The 27,411-nt window shown below is 38.5% G+C and overlaps 1 protein-coding gene across 1 annotated transcript in view; it reads left to right on the top strand.

Annotated features, from left to right (window-relative positions):
* LOC103259745 (receptor-type tyrosine-protein phosphatase mu-like) overlaps positions 1-27,411 on the top strand; it is a 398,088-nt gene that overhangs the window by 114,223 nt on the left and 256,454 nt on the right. Inside the window, exon 4 of the mRNA XM_021711999.1 lies at positions 18,322-18,593. Within this exon, the coding sequence (XP_021567674.1) occupies positions 18,322-18,593 (272 nt within the window). The remainder of the gene's footprint in view (positions 1-18,321; positions 18,594-27,411) is intronic.

The raw sequence follows: 27,411 nt of genomic DNA on the forward strand, positions 1-27,411 counted from the left end.
TAATGTGTTACCTACATTATATTTGATGGAAATACTACATTCATTTAGAAGGTATTGGAAAATAAGTTGCAGTTTTCTTTTTATTCAAGTTCATGGAGCCCTTGAATTTTATCCATGGATACTTCCCAGGGATTTCTCTGATTTAGTTGATTTAAATTTTAAGCAAACGATTGGAAGTACAAGGAAATGTAGGGTAAGAAAAAAATAGGAAGTTGGAAAAACGATACTTTTGCTGGAACTAGTTCTGCTAAGACTGAATGCTGTCTCTATGATATTGAGCATACTAAGTGAAGTTGCTCAATACATGTGACTCTCAGAAAAATTTCATCTTTGTTTGGCTCTAAAGAAGAAATGACTCTCATCTTATTAATACAGAATTCTGATATTCCCTGCCACAGGTCTTATTGTGCAGGGAATTTCAGAACAATAAGGTAACTGGGTAAGTTATCTGAGGATGCCTATGACCTGTCCATTTTTAAAAATTGTTTTTCTGTTTTTTTTATTTTTTTGAGTCAGAATCTCACTCTCTTGCCCAGGCTGGAGTACAGTGGCATGCTCATGGCCACTGCAGCCTTGACCTGCTAGAGGCAAGCAATCCTTCCACTTTAACCTTACAAGTAGCTGAGTCTACAGGTGTGCACCACCAAGCCCAGCTAAATTTTTTTGTTTATTGTAGAAATGAGGTCTCACCAAGTTGCCCAGGCTGGTGGTCTCGAACCCTTGGGCTCACGCAATTCTCTCGCCTCCACCTGCCAAAGTGCATGAGCCACCACACCTAGCCGACCTGTCAGTTTATTAAGTTATTCGAAGTCACAGTACAAACTTTGACTAGAAGAAAAATGAAATACGAGCATACCTCTTAAGGGAGATTTCTGTGTATTACTTCTTACAGTCACAATTATCTTTCTACCATTAGGTTTAGAATGGGGAAAAGTTTGGAAATAAGATTAGTGCTCACAGTTTCATCAACCTTTTTGCTTAAGTGTTTGTCTTTTTTTAAAGTTTCAAAATGTAATATAAACTATGATTTTGACTTAATTGATCTTTGGTCTGGCAGTTTCACATGGATAGGTGAATGGTGAGGCCTTAGATTTTTTAGATTTTAAGTTTTCCAAAGAAGGAAATGATATTTTCTTCCTGAAGTGGTAAGTGTCCATTATTAAGGTGATGCCATTTTTAGGAGTGTTGATTTCTCTGAGCATGTTCTAATGCAGATCATTTTTGGATGCTTCCTCTGGGGCCATGAAGATCAGCTCATGTTATGGCTGACCACATGGGGTTGTTCCTTTTAAGCTCCTAACTGACATGTGCATCAGGATACCCTAAAAACTAAGGACCGTGTCTCTTCCCTTGGGGTAGAGATTGGACCATGCCAGGCTAATCTTTGTAACCTGATCATGAAAGCTAAAGGTTCTGAAATGAAAATCGAAGCTGAAGCTGAAATTGCACTATGGCATGGCAGTCTTAAGCCTCAGCAGATGAAGTTGTTTTAGAGAGCTAAATTTTTGAGATGACTGACAAGTAACCATCCTTTAGTACGAGGACTTGTTTTACTGCTTTTGTGGGAAAATAATTCTAAACTCTGTCAGGCACCTCCCTGCCTTATCAAACATAAATTAACCTGTTTGTGGTAAGTTAAGGCCATCACTAAGAACACAAATGTTTTCCCCCAGACCTGCTACAACATAATGGCTTACTTATGCTTTTAACTACCGCCAGCTGCTCTGCTTGAACTTGTCGTTTTTTATTTTATAGTATCTTTCTTTTGGACAAGTGAGTTTTCTCATTGTTGCCTGAGCATCTGCTTTGGCAATCACTTCTTTCTTGTGAAGGTGCGGAAACCAGATAACATAATTTTTTTGTGTGTGGTTAAGCATAGTTTCTGAGTCACCTGAATAAATTTGATATTTGTTTTGGCTGCTAAGATTTTTGTTTTGGTTTACTTATTCTCTAGTATTTAATTTTCCATGTAACTGAGAAGACTTAATTCTAAATAGATGGTACCCCATCCTCTCATCTCTTCATTTCACTGACAACCAGTCAATATACAGTCTGATAATTTAAAATATTAAATCAACTGGATGATTTTTATTTGAAATATTATAAAACCATTTCAGATTTTTTTTTCAACAATTTTGAAATATTCTTTGCCTTTAGTTTGGTTTTCTCCTCTGAGTCTCACACTCTGTGGGGGTAATTCTGCCTAATGAAAAGGCTTAAAGATGGTCTCTAAAATACTCTCCAAAAGAACTGCCTCTGGCAGTTTACCCTCATGGGGGTAAAGCAGCTTTCAAACCCCTCACAATATGGTTAGTTTTGAAGTATCTGTCCTGTTTGTGTGAAAGGTGGAAGTTCAGCTTCCTGGAATACCATTTAAGGCAGTAATGCAACTCTTGAAAGACGTTTTTATAAAAGCAAAGCACCATGCTGTAAAGAACAAAGCATTTTAATGTGAACTGCTATTACTCTTGGAAGAGCCCAGTTGATATCCTGGAAAGCCATACTGTGATTCCCAAAACATCTGTGGACATACTGTCCCTCCTGTGGTTGAATCACATCCTGATATCAGCTGTTGAGTGCTGGTTAGTTCTTCTGAAGTTTGCCCAGTGAATAAAGTGAATCACAAGTATTTCTTCACCCTCCAAGATATTGATGATATACTTGCATTGATAATATACTTGCATTTATGTGTGCTTTACAATTTCTCATTGATGGTCCAGTTTAGTTTTTAATTTACCCTGACAATAATCCTAAGTTATATTAGTCAGGTTTTTTTCCCCCCCGTGTAACTCTCTTCCTTCTAGGGCTTTGAACATGTCTCTGACATGACAACTTTTAATTATTTGATTACATGATTGCTTACCCTGTTAGACTGGAAACTTCTGAAGGGTCATGGATATGCCAAATATCAGTGTCTGTTATCTATAAGAGGCTCACAAACATTTGCGAAATGAATGAATGCTGAGTACCTAGTTCCATTCTCCTTCCACCTCAGGCCTGGTTTGCTTCTCATCCTGGAGTACTCACTCAGCCTAGAGATCCCTTCCTCTGGGGAGCCATCACTAGCACCTCTCCTTTCTGAGCTAGCTTTAGTGCCCCTTTTCAGTTTGCCCTTAGTGAATGTTCGACTATCTCTCTCATTGTTCACACCATTACAACTTCATTATCTTTCTACCACACTAAGAATGAGACTTGAATTTTACTCAGCTTTGAATCACTGGTGTCTACCAGACCTGGACAGTGATAACTCAGTACATGTGCATAGTGGATTTAAGGAGTGATCAAAGATAGAGTTCTAATTGTAGATTCCTAAGACCTTGAATTATTTGCTCAGAAATTTGGAATGTATTGTAGGGATTCCTGAGAAACAAATCAAGTTTGCTTTTCCTCCCTAGTGTGTTAATTGTATAATGATAAAGAAAACAATGTAAAGGAAGAAAATAAGATGCATTAAGTGATTTTAAAATGCTTTTATTCCATTTCTTGTTCACAATGCATTGTGGTAGTTAATTCAACAACTAATTGAGTGCCTGTCATACTCAGAGTATGCAAGATTAGTGCTATAGAAATACAAAATTTACTATTTTGCTTTTTTGCCAGATAAAATTCAGTTGTTAGCATAATATGGAATCACTGTTCTTTTACATCATGTAGGCTAAGAATCATTTTGGACACCAGCTCCCCAGCCTATCAGTATCCATTCAGACATAGAATCCTTGTAACTCAATACCCCATTTATCCTTCCTCATGAATGTTGGACTCTCTCTCTCTTTGTTCACACCATTACCTCAGTAACACTGCCCTAGATTACTGGCCTGCTACCAAGCTCATATTTTCCCTGCAGGTTGTCATAAACGTTGTATTCTTGCACACTTATATTCATATTGCTTTACTGATCTACCCAGTGTGTTTATGTGTACCTGGTTTGTTTTTTCACCTGGATTAAGAGCAATTCCTTGTATGAGTTATTCACAAAGTATCGATCATTTGAAAGAAAAATTAGCCTTGAATAAAAATACCTAAGATAATCCATATTATTAATTCTGATACATTTCTTCCCATTTCATTATCAGAATGAAATGTGATTTGTATAGTGACGAATGTCAGGAATGATTCTTGTGGTGTGTCTTGACAACCCTGTGAAGGGGACTTTGTTGAGGTAGAAGATGGAGTGTACTTAGCATCGAGTGCCTCTGTGATTCATCACAAATATGTTTCTGACCTTCAGACTCTTAGTACTTAGTAGATAATGTTTGTCTTCTCTAGGGTTGTGTTAGCTAAGGGAATTGCACATCTGTTTTGAGTAATTTAACCTTAAATCACATTTTTAAGTAAAACCATATGAGTGTTATTGTATTATTTTATTGTACTAGGAAGCAACAAGAATAAACAGTATTCTCTGGGTTTCTAAAGAGACCCAAGGGTTGACTTAATTGTTTATACTATATGAAATGTCATATTTAAAAGTCAAGTTTTTCAGTGAACCTTAATAATTTTAAAAATAATAATTTTTTTTCCTTTCCTTATCTTGCATTCTGTCACTAATCTTTTGTTTACTTGAGAAAAAAAAAATAGAACTAGTTTTGATTCCATACTGTCATCGTAAGCATGATGGATTTAATTTAATTTATTTATTTATTTTTTGGTCAGAGTCTCACTCTGACCCAGGCTGGAGTGCAGTGGCATGCTCATGGCCACCGCAGCCTCAACCTGCTTGGCTCAGGCAATCTTTCCCCCTCAGCCTCCCAAGCAGATAGAACTACTAGGGTCCTCCACCATGTCCAGCTAATTTTTCTTTTGATTTATTGTAGAGATGAGGTCTCACCAAGTTGCCCAGGCTGGTCTCAAACCCCTGGGCTCAGGCAATCCTCTTGCCTCCGCCTCACTGGTATTACAGGTATGAGCCACCGTGCCTAGCCTAATTTTTGTTTTTAATGAGAGACTACCTCATGTAATTTGAGGTTTAACTAATATATTTTTTAAAGTTGTAATTCAAAACTGAATATGGCCCTAATAGCTTCTAGTACATTTTTATCCTTCCTCTATTTTAATATTCTCCAGAGAGCATATGCCACCAATTTTTGGCTATCTAACTCCAAGCTATGCTGTGAGATCTTGATTATGTGTTGGGTAAAAATATCAGTCCTAAATCAGACTGACTGGATTTAAGTTCTGGTTTTCTGCATGACCTTAGCGAGGTTTTTTAACCTTTCTGAATACAAAATGATAGTAATTCTCCTCTCAGTGACTGGAACATAGCAACTACTCAACTAATGTTCATTAACAACAACAGCAACTCGAATAATATGAAGCAGATGCCGTGATGATCGCCCATGCTTAGAACAGAGGCAGCTAAGAGATGGTTTCTTTGGGACTCAGACCTGCTTTCACATTAGCCAATATTCTATTCTTTGAAGTAATAGGGCCACTTTATATAAATTACTGACTGTTGTCATTAATAAATTTTAAAATGCTGTAAATATGTCCGGAGCGATTGTTTAATATTTATGTTCAGTAAATTTTAAAAACTGGAAAATTAAAAATACATATATACCTGTTGTCTATAACCTGACTTGTAGAACTCTTTCATCGAAATAAAAACATCAGTATGTTTATATGGTTGTTTGTTGGATGTACTTTGTAGTACCAGCTATTGAAAATGTTGAGTTGGGTCTCTGTCCATATTGGCTTAAAAGTTGTCCATGTCATATTATTGGTAAAGAGACATAAAAAGCTATGGGGGAATGTGTCAGCTTATTATTCTTTGGGAAAAAGATAGGAAAGGAGTAAAAGAAAGCCCTTCATATATGTGTATAAAGAAGGCTTTTGAAGGAAATACACTGTTGACAAAATGGGATACGTTTCTGGTTATTTGAGATTCTGGAAGAAGTGGTTAATTTTTCCTTTGAAACTATTTTTTGACATTTGATATAATGGAATATATTACTTTGAAACGTTCTCGAATTTCAAATACCACTTCAAAATGGTCTTGTGTTCCTTGAACGACAACTATGCCTGTCACATCCTGCCTGTCACGTGGTGACACTAGCATTCATTTGATTAATGCCATCTTTTGAATGAATGCTGTACTATACACATTGCTACCCTAATTCAACTTTGAAAAGTAACACATAGATAACATCTCTTAAAGTGTATATACTTTTTCTTGGCACCTGCAGTATATCTGAATCTGTTTCTGTATCACCTACTTGAGAGGGTAAATCCAGATGTACCAAATTAAGTTATTTTAATTAACCTATTGCTTCTACAATGAGGAGCTAAGGAGCTGAAAACACTAGGAGAAAGAGAAACCCAAAAACTTTATTCATAAATTCTTCACAAAATGGTAAGTGAAATATTCAACAATGGGTAAATTGTTAAATGTATTATGATATATCCAAGGATACTATGGGTATAAGTGAAACATCCTTAGTAACATGCACCATTCTTGCCAAAAACTGAGCATCTGTACTGTTCATCTGTACTGAGCATCTGTGCTGTTTTTTCAGTAAATTTATTCTGTTTTTCCTCTTCCTTTATGTATTTCTGCTGCTTTCTCTCTGTGTGTATTTGTATGTATGTATGTATGTGCACTACAATCATGTATCACTTAATAATGGGGATACATTCTAAGAAATTCATTGTTAGGTGACTTTGTCATTGTGCAAATATCCTAGAATGTACATACACAGTCCTAGATGGCAGAGCCTCCCGCACACCTAGGCTATATGGTATGGCCTATTGTTCCAAAGCTAGAAGCCTGTACAATTTGTTATTGTCCTGAATACTGTAGGCAGTTGGAGCACAATGGTAAATATTTGTGTATTAAACATAGACAAGTTACAGTAAAAATACAATATTATAATATTATGGAGCCACTATTGTATGTGTGGTCTGCCTTTAATCAAAAATCCTTATGAGATGTATGACTGTGTATGTACATACATGTATATAATTCAAACAGTCTGTATTGATACAAACTCAATATTAGGTGACTTAAAAATTAGTCAAATTAAATTTTCAAATTGATTATTATTTTTTGAATCACACGTCCAATTGGATGCCCAGGAAAAACGTGTTAATTTTCTGTAATGCATTCTCAACGATATATCATGATCCAAAATTCAGCCCATTTAGATATTGCTAACTTAAAAAAATTATTTGATACTTTAATATAGAAATGTTCAAAATACACATGAGTAGAGAGTATAGTTCTGTGAACCCCATATGTTTATCACTCAGACCCATCTTCAAGCTTGGTGGCTTAAAACAACACCCAGAGTGTGGTTGGTCTGAGCTGGGCTCTGTAGTCAGCTGTCAGGTCAGCTGGGTCCTGGCTGAGAAGGCTCATCTCTGTGGCACCTGGCCTCCCATCCTCCAGTAGGCTAGCCCAACCATGTTCCTATGCTAGTGAGCATCTCCACATGTTTTTCCCTTCTCTGGTATCTCCGATTTATTTATCAGAATTAGACTTTGTTTATGTATGTATCCTCAAGAGGATGTAATTAATGCTCTTCCTAAAGTTATGTAACTAATGTGCTGCTCCTTCAACTGAAATGCACAAAATAGTATCATGCTTAAGAATAGAGACTCCAGAGCATATTTGCCTGGGTTATATCCCCTCTCTATCACTTACTACCTACATGATTTAGAGCAAGTTACTTAACCTCTCTATGCCTTGGTTTCCTCATTTTCTGTAAAGATTAAAGAGTTAATATATGCATGGCACTTGAAAGGATTCCTGACCTGTGTTGAATTCCCTGTAAATATTAGCTCTTATTTATCCTCATATTAATAGTTAATATAGCTATTTGAATGTTCTTAATAATTGATCTTGTATATATAATTAGCAGCTTTCACAATCACCACTCATCATTGTAGTATTTTACTCTTGTAATTTAAAAAATATATATTTATAACACACTTGGTAATATTTCACATTTAAATCACATTAGGAGATTTTTCACTCTACATTACATCTAGAATGATTATTTATATTTGAAAATTAATGTTTAGATATTGAATATAAATCCAAGTAGCATACCATTAGTGACCTTGTTGTGCTGATTAAGGATGGATGTTGGCAACCTTTGTAAGCACATGATCAGTGATACACATAAATTCAGGGAGGTGAGAAATTACTTTGAAGTAGTATTCAGCTCTACCATCTTCCTAGGCTAATTTAGAATATGTTTGGATAAAACCAGGACCAAGGCCAAATTTTGGCACATCTCTGCTCTCTACCAGGCACTCTTTTAAGAAGCGTTTTATGTGAATTACCTCATGTAATTTATTTAACCTGTTTGAAATGTGTGCAGTCTTATGCCCATTTAATAGATTAGGAAACTGAAGCATGGAGAGTTAGCTCACTTGCTCAAAGACACACAATGCATGACTGAGTCAAGATCCAAATACAGACTGTTTGATTGCAGGGTCAGCTTTTCCTACCAAGCTCAAGGAGCCCCCTTCATGCCCTGACCAGCATTGCAAGGAGTACTATATTTGTCTTAGTCTAAGTGATTCAAAGTAGGCACTCTGGGCATGGTAGCGCGTGCCTGTAATTCCGGCTACTCGGAAGGCTGAGGCGGAAGGATCACCAGAGCCCAGCAGGTTGAGGCTGCGGTGGCCGGGAGCGGCCACTGCACTCCAGTCTGGGTGACAGAGTGAGACTCCAACTCAAAAAAAACCAAAAAAAACAAAAACAAAGTAGGCACTGTTCATTTTTGAGTTTATAGAGAAATTGACTAAGGTTGTGAGTGATTTTTCATGTAATTAAAGAGCTAGTAAGTTTCACAGGTGACTTTTGTCTATCATCCTCCTCTAGAAGGGCAGGGGACATGACTCTTCTTGGCCTCTTCTGTTGAAATGCTGTAGTAAATTACCCTGCTTCTTTCCTGATCCCACACGGGAGCTTCTCTAGAACCTCACCATATGTTTTACATATTAAAAATTTTTTCATGGTACAATTATACCCAACATTTTCTTTAATTTAAGTTTCTTGGTTTAGTGGTAAAAATATTTTCTTAGGCATCTCTGCTAATTATTTATTGGTATCTTGATACTTCTCCTGGTTAATTAAACCAACAGATTTCTTTCTTTCTTTTTTTTTGAGTTGAAGTCTCACTCCTTTGCCCCGGCTGGAGTGCAGTGGCATACACGCTCACAGCCACCCCAGAGTCGACCTGCTGGGCTCTGGCAATGCTTCTACCTCAGCCTTCCAAGTAGCTGGAACTACAGGTGTGCTACCACGCCCAGCTATTTTTAAATTTTATTGTAGAGATGAGGTCTTACCAAGTTGCCTGGTCTGGTCTTTAATCTGTGGGCTCAGGTAATCCACAGTGCTGAGATTATAAACCTCTCAAAGTGCTGAGATTATAGGCTGAGCCACCGAGCCAAGCCCAGATTTCTTAAATTTCAGACTGTTTTGATAATATATATAAACTTGATGTAGTATAATCAGTTTAATGTAGAGACCCATTTACTTTCCTTTACTGACTAGCCATAGGTTTGACAATTCCTTTTTTCTATCCTCTGATCAAGCAGTGAAAATCCCTATATGACTCTGTGTTCCTTTGGTTTCTTTCTTCAGGAATTTGAAGAGCTCTCAATCAGGGATGTTGACAGAACCCTTGGAGTTTTTGAAATTTTTTATATGACAAAGGATGATTTAGCAGGCTCCTTTTGAACACTACAAGCAGGTGTTTGTTATGCTGAAAGTGTCAAAGATAATGAACTTTTTAAATCCTGAAATTTGGTCTGTATTTTATATAAAAGCTAATGGAACATTTTTTTTCTTAAAGTAAGTTATAGTTTAGCTGGTAGACTATCACCAGATACATGTGAAGGGAAAAATAAATCTCTGAATCAACAGTAATTTGGGGGAAAAAATAAGCGGAAGCTTATATTGTGATGCCTTGTGTCAATCTTAGATTTAGAGCAAAAAAGAACCCGTTTCTAAAGATGTCAATCAAGAAAAAGCTTGACGTATGGGAAATTAAGCAGTCTCTTAAGAACATTCTAAATAGTCAAGCTGTCACTATTCGATTGTTGTACTTGTGGCTCATTTCCTGAGATACAGTCATTAGCGTTGTTAGATAGCTAAAAGGTTGTGTTTGCTTTACTCTGTGTTTGTTTTTTACTTACAAATTATAAAGCTCACACCTAGTATTTTCTGGCTAAGACACTAAGCAGTTTGTCTAAATTATACACTGTAATCCTATTTAGTTCTCATTAAAGCTTTACTTTTCTTATAAAAAGAAAGCATATTACTTCTTTATAAGGAAACCCCAGGGTTTCTTTCCTTCCCCATGAGCCTCTTCTAGTGCTTCTTCATCTCATAACAGTGTTTCAAAACTCCCTTTTAAGATTGGTTGACAGTCCTAAATCCACAAATCTTACCGTACTTCAGGTTGTTATTTATGTAAATGTTGGTGAACTTAATGAATCTGATTCGTTAGTTCTGTGAACTTTTAAAATTCTGTGCTGAATACAAAACATTTAATATACAATTAATCTGTGAGATTCTTACTGCAGGAATAGCTCCGAGTTTTTATTATTTGGAATTCTCAAAATGCCCCAATACATAATAGATACTCAAATGAATCCTGCCATTGCTAAAAGTGATAAGTTAAGATGAAAGTATTTTTGGTCAGCTCAATGTTTTTAGGAATAATAATAAAAATAGCCATTCAATTGTGCTGTGAATTACCAAATTGACAACTGAGTATTCTGTGGGTATTTAATATAAATGTCTTAAAGCAAGGGTTGTATGCACACTTGAGGTGTATGAGCTATGTCTGTTAATTTTATAGCACCTAGATTGATGTGGAAGTCTCTCAAGGAGAACAGAGTGCCATGAATTAACTGGCATAACTTGTAAGAATGGCCTCTGCCAGGATGAGCCCATCAGCCTCTGTCCCTGGTGAGGGAGAAAAGAGGTTATGCAGTTGGCTAGTGAGTTTTGTCTGGGCTTCCCTGTATTACAATGTTACTTCTTTGATATCTGACTGTTATTTTCACCAGCATATCAGGCACAAATAGTGCAATTAACAAATGGTCTTATTCAATAATTGTTGGGAATCCACAAAGAAGGCAAGAAGAGAGGGGACAAATATAAATGGATGTGTGTTGTTTGGGAGGAGAGAGAATTTTTGTTATTCACATCCGACTCTTTAGAGACTGAGAAATAAGGATTTCATGTTTGTACGAAGGGTATCGAAGAGTCAGTGGCTTAAGGATGACATCTGGTCTGCAAAGTGAATGTGGTTGTGGAGACCGTAGTTTCGTCAGACTGAAATGGGTGCTAATAAGCATTTTTGAAGTAATGGTGGCACCTTCCCGTGGAGGCTTTGTTCTTCTTGAGCTTTGTTCCCTGGGTTCATTTAATTCTCCACAGGCTTCATCTGCACTGTTACAGGCAGCTTCTTATCATAGAAGATATTTTTGTTAGGAGCCTTGCCAGTGCTGGCTGAAGGAGTGGGAGAGGTACAACCTGATGTTTTGATACTTGGGAGATGAGATCAAATTTTAAGGGACAAATTAAAAATAAAAAGCCTTCTTCCTGAGGAAGTAGAGCATAGTGGCTTGGTACTGGGGAGGAGTTGCAGTATGGTCCTAAAGCATTTGTGGGCCGTGGAGTCAAATGTGAGTTGCAGTCAGCACTGATTTATTTATGTATTTTGCAAAAGGAAATGGAGTTAGAGTTAAAAATGTGTGTGCAGTGCACAGACAATGTGATCAGAAACTGAGTGACATGCATTATTTATTTATTTATTTTTATTTTTGAGTTGGAGTCTCACTCTGTCGCCCAGCCTGGAGTACAGTGGCATGCTCACAGCCACCAGAGTCTCGACCTGCTGGGCTCAGGTGATCCTTGTGCCTCAGTCTTCCAAGTAGCTGGAATCACAGGTGTGTGCCACCACGCCTAACTAATTTTTTGATTTATTGTAGAGACAAGGTCTCGCCATGTTGCTCAGATTGGTCTTGAACCCCTGAGCTCAGGCAGTACTCTTACCCCAGTCTCCCAAAGCACTGAGATTAAAGCTTGAGCCACCATGCCCGGTTGACACATATTTTAAAATGAAAGTTTTGTGTCTTGAGTATGTGTGTATGTGAGTAAATGTGTGTAGAGACACATAATTTTATACATATGTACTGGGCTGGTACATATGTATATGCAAGCTATGATATATTTTGTACTATGAGTCACAGTCAAAAGGTTAGAAAAATATAGGTTTTAGAGCATTGCCTTTAGAGCTTGAAGGTTAAAAACTCTGAATTTCACCTGATTCTATCAGATACTTTCACTAGGTCCCTTTGATGTGATCACTCTGCTGTTTCTTCAGGCCTTCGTTATAAGGATTTAGAGATCATATTTAGGGAACCCATGGCCTAGGCACCAGGTGACACATTTTACTTTCCTTCTCTCTCGCCTTTTCCCTAAGATCTGCCAGAATATATGGTGATTCCATGTGCCATGGCCTGCTGGCACTACTCATGTTCTCCTCATCTTGGAGCCAGCTCTTTTCTGTATTGAATGCTATGCAGCCTCCATTGACTGTAGCCATGTCTGTCCACATCCTTTCCACTTTTCCTCTTCTGCTTCTTCTACAGTGCTCCTTCATATTCAAAGGGCTTGGCTTTTATTAACACTGCTTTTGGATTAAGAAACCTGATAAATTTTTTTCATTCCTTTCTTTCAATTTGTTTCATTTGCTATTGAGGAAAAGTATACATTGGATACCCAGGATGCTGGGCTTTTCTTTTCTGCTGTAACGGTAAGCCTGTGCTACTCTATGTGGTCTGTGGATCAAAACTGGTCCACACATTGGTCCTAGTGGACTAATAACAAATCTGGGCTTACCTGTTGTGTGTCTTTTTATTTAACTTTTCTAGCCATTTGTATGTATTGTATTTTACATAAATTGGTCTGAGATGCAATGGATTTTTTTTTTTTTAACCAGGGTCCTTGTTTAGGCGAGTGTGCAGTGCATAATCTTGGCTTCCTGTAGCCTTGACCTCCTGGCTCAGAGATCCTTCCACCTCAGCCTCCTGAGAAGCTGGGATTACAGGCATGCGCTTCCATACCCATTTAATTTTTGTGTTTTTTACAGAGACGAGGTCTCACTATGTTATCCAGGCTGGTCTCAAACGTGGGCTCGACCTCCCAAAGTGCTGGGATTACAGATGTGAGCCATTGTGCTTGGATGGAAATTTTTGGAAACTGGTTCTTCGTCATAGATTGTTTGGGAAGTGCTGTTCTAATGAACTGAATTATTATAACTGGTTATACCTGAATAGGTCAGAAGAAGCACAAATGGCCACATAAATGAAAGTCTGGAGATCTGCCCACGGTGATGGAACTTATAAACATTTTGTGTGGCTTTTCGATCCTAAATCCACAAATTTAAAAGCTTGGTAATACAGACAAAAACTATGGCAAAAAGAAAAATCAAAGGGAGTTGAAGACCAATGATCTGTGTGCTTTTGCTGAAATTAAGAAGCTTAAAAATTGAACTTTATGATGGCTTTACAGTTTATAAGATGCTGCTTTTCTGTCAGTTGAAGTATTGAACAACACACTGGATAATGGCAAACGTTCCCTTTTTTGTTGTTTGCACAAAGCCTCAAATGTGTGAAGAGAATTCATGCAGTTTCCTCAGCCTTGACAAATCTAGAGCCTCTACCATACCAATGCAAATTTTAATGATGGGTTAGAAAGGAATAACTAATTCTGTATAGTTATTACTGCTGTCACAAACAATGATGGAAGATAGTCTAATCAAAAGTATTTGCCAATGGATACGATTAGCTAAATTTAATTCACCCAGAGATTTGAGAATGTGAGCATTGCATGTTCTCACAAGAGAATTTTCCTTTTTGGGGAAGTCAAAATAATTATTCTTAAAACCCTCCGAAGCCTGCATCCAAAGACTGCCCCTTTTGAAGCTAACTCCGTCATGCGGAGCGCATTTCATTTGCCTGAAATGTTATATTCTCTGCTTATATACTAGCGACTTAAGGGTGTTTTGTTATCTGAACACAAACAGGATTTCTATGCTAATTTGAATTACGATTTCTTTTATTTATGTACCCAGTTGGAGTGCTTTTTTGGTGGGAGAAAAACTGAGGTAAGGAAGTGATTACAGAGGGAGACCCAGTTACTCTTTGAAAATGCATTTCCTCGTGTCAAAACAGAGAAGTAGGAGGTGAAAATTAAACATTCAGCCATATAAGGATAGTTTGAAAAACATACCTTATAGTCTAAAATTGAATTTAAGTGTTTTGAATTCTTTAGTTCTTTAGACATTGGTTGGTGAGTTGACTTTACCTTTACAGCAGATAGGTGATAAATTCAAACAACTAAAAAGCATTTCTTTCTTCTCTCCTGCTGTCCTTTTCTGCACAACTGTGGACTTTACTGCAGGGTCTAAACATAAATGTGAACATTTGTTTCTGTAAACTCATTGAAAGACAATAGTTCAGCACTGTCAGGAAACATTCATGGGGTAGAAACGTTACCTTCTGCGCTTTAAAGCTATGAGTTAAGTCCTGATGGCCACGCACTAAAGTAAAGATTCTCTTCCCCAAAAATGTAAGGACGAGATTAATTGAGTTGAAGGTTTATATTATCTCATTGTCAGTGACCCTCTTGCATAAAGAAAGGAAGTTTAAAAATTACCACTTCAGTGAATTAGAGTAGGACCAGGAGCATTGTGAGGTAGATGGAGCCAGGGGAGGAATTGAGATACACGGTAAAGAATCTCACAACATTTAAAGAAGCCATGCATTTAAGAGTTTGAGGAACCAGAGTCATTGTAATGCAAGATGCCAGCATTTGTTGGACTTGTGCTTTGTGGCATGTTTTGATCCAAGTGCCTTTATATGCATTCATAGTTGATCTTGGGGCTGCATAGAGACACCAGTTGGGAGACTGGAAGGAGTAAAAAAAGGGAACTGCTCAGGAGAACGTGCCCCAGGGAAATGCACTTGGTAAAGACTTTTCCTCTAAAAAATGATCTGTTGGAATCCGAGTGCTGCTCAGTTGGTGTCTGGACTGTTGGAGAGGAGAGTAGCTTTGCTGGTGACCATGGGGATGGTCCAGACAGAACTGCTTCCTGAAGGCCAGGACTCATGCCTGAGGACAGTGCACATAGAGCATGCATTTTTACCAACACTACACATGTGTGCTGGAGAAACCGCCCACTAATTCCACAGGTTCACACCACCAAAATAGCAGATCTTGTGGGAATAACAGGTTTGGAGCTGACCCCTGAAAACTTTTGCATCTTTGTAGCCGGAGATCTAACAAAAACAGTGACCATCCTATTACAAATACTGGCCCTCTTCACTCCCGTCTGGCACAGGTTCACTGTGAGCCTGTCCTTAACCCTGAACCCAAGGCTTCTTCTTTCTTTCTGTAGAGGTCCTTAAGTCATTCCCTTCTAACAGACCACTATCTGTCAGATTGAAAGTATGATTTGAGGTTTGGCTTTTTCATCAGTCTTTTTTTTTTCATTTTTAAACACAGAAGAAAGGAGTGGGGCCTTCAAAGTTTCTTTATCTATTCTTGCAGTTTTCCAGACAGTTCAACAGAGTGGGAAGAAAAATGATCCTTGAAGCCACTAACCCCTTCTTGCTAGTCCTTGCACTGAGAGAAGACCCTTTTGCAAGATGTTTAGTTTTTTATAAAGGCCATCATGTATAAAGCTTACCCTTTGCGAAAAAAAATTTCTCCTTGATCACTTCACAATATTAACTTTCTGGGGAAAAAAAATTTCACAGGATCCAAAGGGACTTCTGTGTTATGGGGATGTTATTCTCCTATTGCTACTCTCCATTGCAGAAGTATGCCTTGGAGCACATGGACTGTACTCTGAATCAAATGGGAAAAAAGGAGGAGAAAGGACTGTAACAGTTAGGATCAACTGAGTGTAACTTAAATTCCACCTGGACCTCAACATAAAAATTCCCATGTACTTTGGATGACTCAAAAAGCTGACTGTAAGGGCATTTTGTGCCGGAAGGGGAGCACAGTAGATTAAGCATGGGAGGACAGGCTCTGCAACTAGGAAAATAGTATTTTAGGAAATCTGGGTGCTTTTTGGAACAGTAATTGTGGAAAGGTTCCCAGCTTGTAGAAACGTGAAAAGAGAATCGTCTGTTTGAGTTTCATCCAGGCATGCTTCATAAGATGTGGGCAATGTGTATTTTTGCTGTCCTTTTGCATATTGTCATGCTTATCACCCGTGGTTGCCCAAGTTTAATTGGTGGAAAAAGTGAGAGAAATAATATGCTTGTCAGTGTGACAGTACTAAAGGTTTTGATAATTCAGAGGTGGCCTCATGGCCATGTCATGCCTCAACCCCATCGGTGAGAATTTAAGTATTAATTATGTTATAGATAACAGAGTCCCCCAGTGACAAAATGTGGGATAAATCAGCTTATATTTTACTAAGAGCAGAAAAGTACAACCATGTTATAAACACCAGTTGCCAACTTTAGATTTGTGATGGGGTTGGCCAACCCTGCATGTTTTGAAGATTTTTTTACATTTCCTAAACCATAACTAACCTACGTTATTTCAGTGATATTTCCTTGCCATTTGTTCCTTTCTCTGTCCCCAACTGTTTCTTAAATCACATTTAAAGTTCTTACTACTGAAATATGTTTTATAGATGACCCTTCCCTTGTGACCTGGCTTTTATGTTTCCAGGTATATAACATTCATGTCTTGAAAAATTGCTCTATTTTAAAATAGCTACTATAATTTTCCTTCACTGTAGTAAAGAGGTTTGTTTTTTTCATATATGTTCAAATGGCACATGAAGAAACATGGGGTTATTAGAGTGTGGCAGGATGAATAATGGCCTGGAAACTCAGAAGCTCAAAGTTCTGGTTTTGCCACTAACTCATCCTAAAACCTGGATAAACTGCTTTCTAATCTCTCTGTGACTTGATTCCTATGTATCTTAAATGGCCTTGAAGCCAGCTCCCCTCATATAAGGGCACTGTAGCAATAGCAAACATAAGCATACATTGATCCTTTAACAATAGCCTATAAATTTGTAAAAGATACTTTTGTATTTATATTTTCTTATAATAATTCTCTGGGAAAGGTGGTTGTTTTGCTTGGGAAATCACGGCATGTAACAAGATAGAAATTTCATACATGTTCTGGTGTTATGTATGTATATTTCTAGATATGTATAGGTATACACTAAAACAAATATAAACACAAATATGTATGCACTCCTTGAACATTATGATTCACAATGAGGGAAACTCATCTGGATAGTATTTTTCTTTTTTCATTTTTATACTCCGAGATTAGGTGTACTTCCTCCTCAGAATTTCCATACATTTTTCTTTTCTGCTAAAGAGGACTTGTCATAACCTTTTATCCCAAAACATTTCATTTTTCTCTTTTTATATGTGAAATATAAAATTTATATGATTTATTGGGTTGTTGTTTCTGTTGATCTCAGACATGAGGGGAGGGCTCAACTGGTAGTGTATCTGGAAGGCTTTAATCTATCTGGAAACTCTTAAACACTTACAGGTAAGTTAGTACCATGGGTATAAGATAAGTTCATAGAGTTTTGTGAGAGTGATTGTCCTCCAGTTGGAGTAGTAATCACATCAGTCAGCACCTCGTTGTGAAAGCACTCCCACTGTCAAGAAGTCAGTTGTTCTACCAATGGAGAAGAGTACTTGTAGAACTGTAAGAGGATCACATTACGTTGACTACAAGGAGCGTCATGAGGGAGCAGCATAGACCAGTGAAGTTTTCACAGATTCCACAGACTGGACCCATTTTCTATGTCTCTAGGCTATACAGAGTGATTACCAAGTGGTGGTACCATGATAGAGTAGTGCTGTCCAAAAGAACTTTCTGCCCAAATGGGATAGCAACTTGGTCATGTGTAACTAGCTTCTGAGCACTTGAAACATGGCTGGTATGACAGAGGACCTGAATTTTTCATATTGTGGACTTTTAATACATTTTAATTAAAATAACCACCTGTAGCTAGTGATTACCAGATTGATCAGGGCAGGTCTACCAAACATTATGCCATATTTCTGTTATTTAGGAGACTAATTGCATTAACATCAGGGGAATTCACTGACTCCTGAGAACATGTTAGGGAGGTAGAGGGAGAGGAGGTAACATATGAAAAAGATATGAAATAAATGCCAGTTTAAGCTTAAGCAAGACATGTAGAATTGCAGTGCCAGCCCATGGAAATGATGGTGACTTTTCAGAGATGATCAGCAAGGAGTGTTTTGGGTTTTGACTCTCCTCTGATTTTGTTTTTACAGGCTCTTTCATGCTGGTGAATGCCTCTGGGAGATCTGAAGGGCAGAGAGCCCACCTGCTGCTCCCCCAGCTTAAAGAAAATGATACCCACTGCATCGATTTTCACTATTTTGTATCCAGCAGGAGTAATTCTGCTCCCGGGTTACTGAATGTCTATGTGAAGGTTAATAATGGGCCATTGGGGAATCCTATCTGGAATATATCTGGAGACCCAACGCGTACATGGAATAGGGCAGAACTGGCCATTAGTACTTTCTGGCCTAACTTTTATCAGGTATGTGCTTTCCTTTTTAATCTCCTGTTTGAAGCATCTTCTAATTTTTAAAAATATAAATTGTTTTTTATCAGTATAATCAGAGTAGATATAAGAAATGTTGGTATTTTTATTCCAATGTAAGAAAAATACATGCTATTGAAAAAGAACATCATAAGGCTTTGTAAAATTAGTTTTAAAAAACACAATAAAAATGTGTTTATGACAGGCACATATATTTTTTAAATTATTTTTTTATTTTAAAGATGTGGGGTACAACTCAGGGCTAGGTATACAAGTGGTCATCATACAGGTAAGGTTTGGGCCTCCCTTTGTTGGTCCCCACTTTGTCTGGTTAGAGATAAGTTACCCTTACTGAAGTGTTCCACCTCCCCTATCCCTGCAGTATCCTTCTACTGCAAATCCCTTTCTTATAGTATTATGGTAGTTGTTCAAGGTCTACTTATGAGTGAGAACATAAGCATATGAGAGAACATTTCACTGAGTATGATAGACTCTAAATCCATCCAAGTTGCTGTGAAGTCCACACGTTTGTCCTTCTTTATGGCTGCATAATATTCCATCGTGTATATTCACCACATTTTTTTTTTTTATCCAGTCCAGTTTCATTGGGCAGCATGGTTGGTTCCATGCTTTTGCTATTGTGAATAGTACTGCAATAAACATGCATGTGCAGCTATGTTTTTTGTGGAATGATTTTGACTTCCTCTGGGTATATTTCCAGTGCAGGGATTGATTGCTGGGTCATATGGAAGTCAATTTCTAGTTCTTTCAGAAATCACCACACTTTCTTTCAGAAATCACCACACTGTTTCCCAAAGAGATTGCACTAGTTTGCATTCCTACTAGCAGTGTAGAGGCATTCCTTTTTCTCCACATCTGAGCCAGCATCTGTTGTTGTTTTATTAATGATGGCCATTCTTACTGGAGTTAGGTGGTATCTCATGTGCTTTGGATTTGCATTTTTCTGATGATTAGTGAGACTGAGTACTTTTTCTTGTGTCTGTTGGCTGCTTGTATATCTTGTTTTGAGAAGTGTCTATTCATGTCTTTTGCCCATTGTTTAATGAGGCTGCTTGTTTTTTTCCTTTTGGTACATTTGAGTTCCTTGTAGATCCTGGATGTTAGGCCTTTGTCAGATATATAGTTGGCAAATACTTTTTTTCTATTCTGTGGACTGTTTCCTCGCTCTCTTGATGGTTGCTTTGGCTTTTCAGAAGCTTTTCAGTTTGATGAGGTCCCACTTGTCTATCTTATCTCTTAAGGCATGGGCACTTGGGGTTTCGACTAGGAATTGGTTGACAGTTCCAATTGCCATAAAGGTATACCCTGCATTTTCTAAGGTTTTTATAGTGTGAAGTTTTGCATTTAGGTCTTTGATCCATTTAGAGTTGATTTTTGTGTATGGTGATAGATAGGGATCCTGTTTCAATCTTTGCATGTGGTCAGCCAGTTTTCCCAACACCATTTATTGAATAGGTTCTCTGCTCCCCAGTGGTGGTTGTTGGAGACTGTCAAAGTTGAGTTGGTTGAGAAATTGAGGTTTTGTTTCCAGAATCTCTATATTGTTCCATTGGTCCATATGCCTGTTCTTGTACCAATACAAGGCTGTTTTGATTATTGTAACCTTATAGTAAAGTTTGAAGTCTGAAAATGTGATATGTCCTGCTTTGTTTCTTTTGCTAAGGATTGTTTTGGGTATTCGTGATCATTTATATTTCCGTATGAATTTCTGTATTGTCATTTCCAGGTCTGAGAAGAATGATGTTAGTAATTTAATGGGTATTGCATTGAATCTGTAGATTAACTTTGGTAAGATGGACATCTTAACAATGTTGATTCTTTCTATTCTTGAGCATGGAATATTTTTCCATTTGTTTGTGTCTTCTTGGATTTTTTTGAGCAGTGTTTTATAGTTTTCATTGTAAAGGTCTTTCACGTCTCTGGTTAGGAAGATACCAAGGTATTTCATTTCTTTGTGGCTATTGTGAATGGGATTGTGTTTTTTATTTGTTTTTCTGCCTATTTGTTGTTGGTGTACAAGACTGTGACTGTCTTCCCATACCATAAGAGATAAGATAGACAAATGGGACCTTTTCAAGCTGACAACCTTCTGCAAAGCAAAGGAGACCATCAAGAGAGCAGGGAGACAACCAAAGAATGGGAAAAAATATTTTCCAACTGTATATCTGACAAAGGCTTAACATCCAGGATCTACAAGGAACTCAAACATGCTGAAAGGAAAAAAGCAAACAGCCCCATTAAATAGTGGGCAAAAGACATGAATAGACACTTCTCAAAAGAAGATATATGGGCAGAAAACAGACACATGAAAAAGTGCTCAGCCTCACTAGTCATCAGAGGAATGCAAATCAAAACCACAATGAGATACCACCTAACCCCAGTAAGAATGGCCATCATTAATAAAACAAATAATAGATGCTGGCGAGGATGTGGAGAAAAAGGAATACTTCTACACTGCTAATGGGAATGCAAACTAGTACAACCTCTTTGGAAGTAAGTATGGCAATTTCTGAAAGAACTAGAAATTGACCTTCCGTATGACCCTGCAATCCCCCTATTAGGAATATATCCAAAGGAACTCTAGTCATTCTACCAAAAAGATACCTGCACACACATGTTTATTGCAGCTCTATTCACAATAGCAAAAACATGGAACCAACCATGCTGCCCATCAAAGCTGGACTGGATTAAAAAAAATGTGGTACATATACATGATGGAATATTATGCATCCATAAAGAAGGACAAACATGGACTTTGCAGCAACTGGGATGGATTTAGAGTATCATACTCAGTGATATATCACAGAAACAAGGAACAGAGTACCGTATGTTCTCACTCATAAGCGGACCTTGAACAATTATCATAATACTGTAGGAAAGGGATTGGCAGTAGTGGGAAACTGCCAGGGGAGAAAGGGTGGGATCGGCAGTTGAGGGAAACTGTCAGGGGACGGAGGGGCACACCTTATCAACAAGGGTACCTGCATAATGAACATTTGTATACCTAACCTTGAATTGTATCCCACATCTTTAAAATAAAGAAAAAAAAAAAAAAGAAAATGATTGACCTTAAAATAACAACAACAAAAAAAAGAACACGACTGCCTTTTGCACATTTATTTGAACCCCGAGACTTTGCCAATGTCCTTTATCAGTGCAAGCAAGTTTTTGACAGATTCTCTTGGATTTTCAAGGTATAGGATCATATCATCAGCAAAGAGGGATAGCTTAACTTCCACTTTTCCTATTTGAACATCCCTGATTTCCATCTCTTGTCTAATTACTCTAGCTAGGACTTCAACACAATGTTGAACAAGAGAGTTAAGAGTCGGCAGCCTTGTCTTGTTCCAGTTTTCAGGAGAAATGTTTCCAGTTTCTGTCCATTTAGCAGTATGCTGGTTGTGGGCTTATCATAGATGACACTTATTATTTTGAGGTATGTCCCTTCTGTGCCTAGGAGTTTGAGGGTTTTTATCAAGAAGGGATGCTGGATTTTATCAAAAGCTTTTTCTGCATCTAATCATGTAATCATGTGCTTCATGTTTTTACATCTGTTGTATTTAATTACATTTATAGTCTAGCGGATGTTGAACCAAGCATGTATCCTGAGGATGAAGCCTACTTGGTCATGGTGGATGATTTTTGAGATGTGTTGTTGGATCCAATTTGCTAGAATCTTGTTGAGAAATTTTGCATCTATGTTCCTTAGGGAGATTGGCCTGAAGTTCTCTTTTTTGCTGGATCTTTACCCAGTTTGGGTACATATATTGTTCTAAGAAAATAAAAACAATAACCTGTGGCAGGGCAAGAAGTGCTATTTGCAATATTATTCCTTTCCATATTAAGTAAGCCATAACTGGTCCAGGGAGACATAGCACTTGTGTCCAAAAGAAGATGCCCCTTTTTCTGTAAATGGGTCTCAGTAACAAATTAGTCATTAAGAAATGAGCCCTCATGGAATTGAGGTAGTGAGGTGCCGGTGCCTGCTTTCAGCCACATAAGCAATGGGAAGAAAATACCTTATGTAAACCGAGTCCTTGTCATGAAAGAGTTGCTGCAAGTCTTACCTGTCATTTTGGAGGATATGTTGAGGCCCACTTTGCAATGTTGAGTTCTTAGTTTTAAGTAACTGAAGGGCAGAGAGGCCCAAGGGCAGTTAAGAACTAACTGGTACAAGCCGGGCTCGGTGGCTCAGCCTATAATCCCGTGCCTTTGGGAGGCTGAGGGGAGTGGATTGCATGAGCCCGCGGGTTCAAGACCCACCTGGGCAGCAAGACCTCGTCTCTACAATAAATCAAAAAATCAGCTGGGTGTGGTAGCGCATGCCTGTAATTCCAGCTACTCGGAAGGCTGAGGCGAAAGGATCGTTGGAGCCCAGCAGGTCGAGGCCAGCAGGTGGAGGCTGCGGTGACTGGGAGCAGCCACTGCACTCCAGTCTGGGCGACAGAGTGAGACTCCAACTAAAAAAAAAAAAAAAAAAAAGAACTGGTACAAAAGCAATCCTGATTTCATGTCCCTTTTGTCCTTCTAACAGGAATGACTAACACAAGAGCATTCTGAGTTGGGATCAAAGATTGGGAAATTAGTGGCAGTGGGTGTTTAAACAATGTTTTCCTTTTGTCCACAGCACCTTTTAAAAATAGCTTGGTGTTGAGAATACTCAATTAATTGCCAGCTAAGACGAGGCATAAAGAGGATTGCAATATTTTGCTTTTCTCTTTCTTAATTCCTTTGGCTCATGCAATAGCCAACTGGAGCATGCATCTATGATCATTTTTCATGTTTAATTGAGGTGCTTGGCTAGACTCAGGATGAGAAAACTGGATTTTTTCAAGGGCTTCCTGTTGCCTATTTTCAGAATGGGCGTGAACAGCATCCAGTAATCCATTCTGCAGGTTTGGTATTTATTTCTTAGTAAGATCCATCAATCAAAATTTCTCTCCTCCTGGATTGATAAATAAATGGATTGCAAATTCCATAAATTATCTTTGTACCTATGTACAAATTTCTGGCATTTAATGAGTGATAAACATTTATGAATGGATATGGAAAAGTAGCGAAAGCTGTGTTAGCGCACACGCAAATTGTTAAGTTTTTTTAGTGTATGTACTTTGTCAATAAGTTTTAATAGTACTAAATTTTAGATTTGTTTAAATTTATCAATCTATTAGAAATAATGAAGAGTGATTGCAAATAATTAGCTATTTGGATATTCATTGCAGGATATTCATTTTCTTTATTTACAATAAAGAAAAATCAGAAACAAAATTCCTTCCAACAGTAGAGGATTTGTTAATTTATGCTACTTTAATACAAAAATTTCATTTTGCAGCCATTATGAATAACATTATGGAAGAAAATTTATTGATGTCTTTAAGCTTATGTTGTTAAATGGATAAAAGAGGTATAAAGCAATACTAATTTATATTTTTAAATTAAATATATATATAATAATGACTAAAATATATTCTGAAATGAATACATGAAAAAGTGATATCTTTCTAGCTAGTGGAATAATTGATTGATTTTTTTTCTGTCTGCCATCTGTCATATTCTCAGTTTTTCCCAATTTACATGTACTGTTTTTATTTATAAAACATAAATGAGTAAAAACTAGTTTTTCCTCCAGAAGGAAAATATCCTGTTTAATGAGCACCTTATTTTTATATAAATGTACTGGTAACCAATTAGTAATTTAAAAGATATGGCCTCAGGACAAAGTTTTCTCTTTCATAGTATTACAAAGCAATCAGGGCAAGTGACTTTACCAAGCTGGGCTTTGAAAGGTTTTTGTGTGGTAGCTTAGTCTAAAAGCTGAATGTGATAAAAAAAAACTTGTTTTGGAGGAGACTTTCCCAAAATGGGGAAGAGTAAGATCTAGAATATTCCCACTTCCCCTTGGAGACCTATTCTAGGCTCTTTTTCAGCCTCCAGGCATCTGCTGTATTGAGGCCAGAAGGACACTCCTAGGCTCAGAAGCCATGCCCTGCTCATCTTTGCCCTGATTTTCTTCTCTTTGGCCTTAGCAATGCCCACACAGACCCTCTACAGTGAAGCCTCCTGAGACCCATCACAGCTTCCAGAGCCACAGTGCACTGACTTAGTGTGACTTGCTACAATCTGATTTGGAATTTCTACTTTGCCTTTTACACACCTAACTCAAGACAGTCAAATGCATTAAAGGAATGATTTTATTTGTAAACAGTCTTGGGAGACCAGACTTTAAAAAGGACTTACCAAGCTACATTGAGAGTAGAATCGTCCTTTATATCAGGTCATTGTCGTGTTCAATGAATTCCTGAGTATCTTTGGATAAATTTTTTTTGAGTTGGAGTCTCACTCTGTCTCCCAGACTGAAGTGCAGTGGCCGCTCCTGGCCACCGCAGCCTCGACCTGCTGGGCTCCAGCGATCCTTCCGCCTCAGCCTTCCAAGTAACCAGAATTACAGGCATGCGCTACCACACCCAGCTGATTTTTTGATTTATTGTAGGGATGAGGTCTCGCTGCCCAGGCGGGTCTCGAACCCGCGGGCTCGGGCAGTTCACTCACCTCAGCCTCCCAAAGGCGTGGGATTACAGGCTGAGCCACCGAGCCCGGCTTGTATAAAATATTTTGCCTTCCCAATTATGAACTTCTGGTTCAAACTCCTAAGCCCTGCCACTTTTCACTGTGATCTCTTGCACATTACTGAGTAGTGCATGGTTTACCAAATTAAATTAGAACTCTATTCTCAGAGCTTTTTGGTTCACTTTTAAGTTTATTGCTCAATGGTGTCTTAGTCTACTGGGCTGCAGTAGTAAAATACCAGGTGGCTCCAACAATAGACATTTACTTCTCACACTCCTGGAGTTTTAGGAAGTCTGAAGTCAAGGTGCCAGCATAGTAGGAGTCTGGTGAAAGCTCTCTTCCTGGTTTGCAGTTGGCCACCTTCTTGCTGTGTTGTCACATGGCAGTGGGGGTGGGGAGAACACATGCTCTCTCATGCTTCTTCTTTAAAGGGCACTAATTCCATCATAAGCACTTCATTCTCATGACCTCATCATCTCCCAAAGGCCCTACTTCCTACCTATCACATTTGGGATTAGGATTTCTTTTTTTTTTTTTTTTTGAGTTGGAGTCTCACTCTGTCACCCAGACTGGAGTGCAGTGGCCGCTCCCGGCCACTGTAACCTCGACCTGCTGGGCTCCAGCGATCCTTCCTCCTCAGCCTTCCAAGTAGCCGGAATTACAGGCATGCGCTACCATGCCCAGCTGATTTTTTGATTTATTGTAGAGATGAGGTCTTGTTGCCCAGGCGGGTCTCGAACCCATGGTCTGGCAATCCACTCACCTCAGCCTACCAAAGGCGCGGGATTACAGGCTAAGCCACCGAGCCCGGCTGGGATTAGTATTTCAATATTCATTTGGGGGGTACACAAGCATTCAGTTCATAGCACTGATTGATTTATTAGGAATAGCTTCATACCTTGAACTTAAATGAATTCAGTTGGTGTTGCTAAGTTTTTAAGAACCTCCGATCAGCAGCTGTAAAGGTTATAGAGATCTGCTAAAAATCCACTTGGTGGTTCAGCCTGTAATCCCAGCACTTTGGGAGGCTGAGGCGAGTGGATTGCCTGAGCCTGCGAGTTCGAGACCCACCTGGGCAACTTGTCGAGACCTCGTCTCTACAATAAATACAAAATTAGCCGTGCATGGTAGTGCGCGCCTGTGGTTCCGGCTACTTGGAAGTCTGAGGCAGAAGGATCGCCGGAGCCCAGCAGGTCGAGGCTATGGTGGCCAAGAGCGAGCCACTGCACTCCAGTCTGGGCAACAGAGTGAGACTCCAACTCAAAAAAAAAAAAAATACCCACTTGTTCATTTAATTCCTGAGCACACCAATGTCACACCAGTCTTTGAAATTTTAAAGGTAAAGTTAAGGTAGTACTTCCCTCTCATTTCCCTTTTATCTGCTGAGTAGTACATGTACTGTAAGTCATTACCCTAATAGCTACTAAGCTATTAGGTAAATGGCACACTGTAGATGCTGCAAGAGAGATGTCAGCAGGAAACTTCCCAAACGCTGAGCCATAGGCCTTAAAATCACTGTATAAGACCTACATTATGTTTCCCAATTGGGATGAGAAGTACAAGCTGTATTAACAGGTATGTAAAAGGAAAACACCTACCAAATCCGATTTCCACCTCTGGCAGAAGATGTCAGCCTAATGGGAGATTGTCAGAAAAAAAGCCTAGGGGGAAAAAGCCAGAACAATAAGCTGTCAGGTTCAGCCTGGCCAGGGACTTCTGTGAGCTGCCTATCTAGTCCCTGGCCCGTTGGGCCAGCACACCCATACTGAGGATGGTGGTTGTAGCCTGATGTTCTTAGAAATATGAGTCATGCAAGCTGGTCACAGTGACTCACGCATGTAATCCTAGCACTTGGGGAGGCCAAGGTAGGAGGATCACTTGAGCCCAGGAGTTTAAGACCACCCTGGGCAACATAGCAAGAACCCATCTCTACAGAAAAATTGAAAAATTAGCTAGGCATGGTGGCATGCACTTGTAGTCCCAGCTACTTTGGAGGCTGAGATGGAAGATAGCTTGAGCCCAGGAGATTGAGGCTGCAGTGTGCCATGGTCATCCCACTGTACTTCATTTGGGTTGGACAGAGTAAGACCCTGATGCAAAAAAAAATTAACTTAAAAAAAAAAAAGAAATATGCATCATGCAAGCTCCCATCTGTTTTTGCTATAATTTCCCATATAGATTTCTTTAAAAGGAGTTCTGTAATGGCCTAAAGATGTAACTCTCTGTT

This window comes from Carlito syrichta, unplaced genomic scaffold (assembly GCF_000164805.1).
Source record: "Carlito syrichta isolate Samal-C Ts95f unplaced genomic scaffold, Tarsius_syrichta-2.0.1 Scaffold302997, whole genome shotgun sequence".
NCBI lineage: Eukaryota > Metazoa > Chordata > Mammalia > Primates > Tarsiidae > Carlito > Carlito syrichta.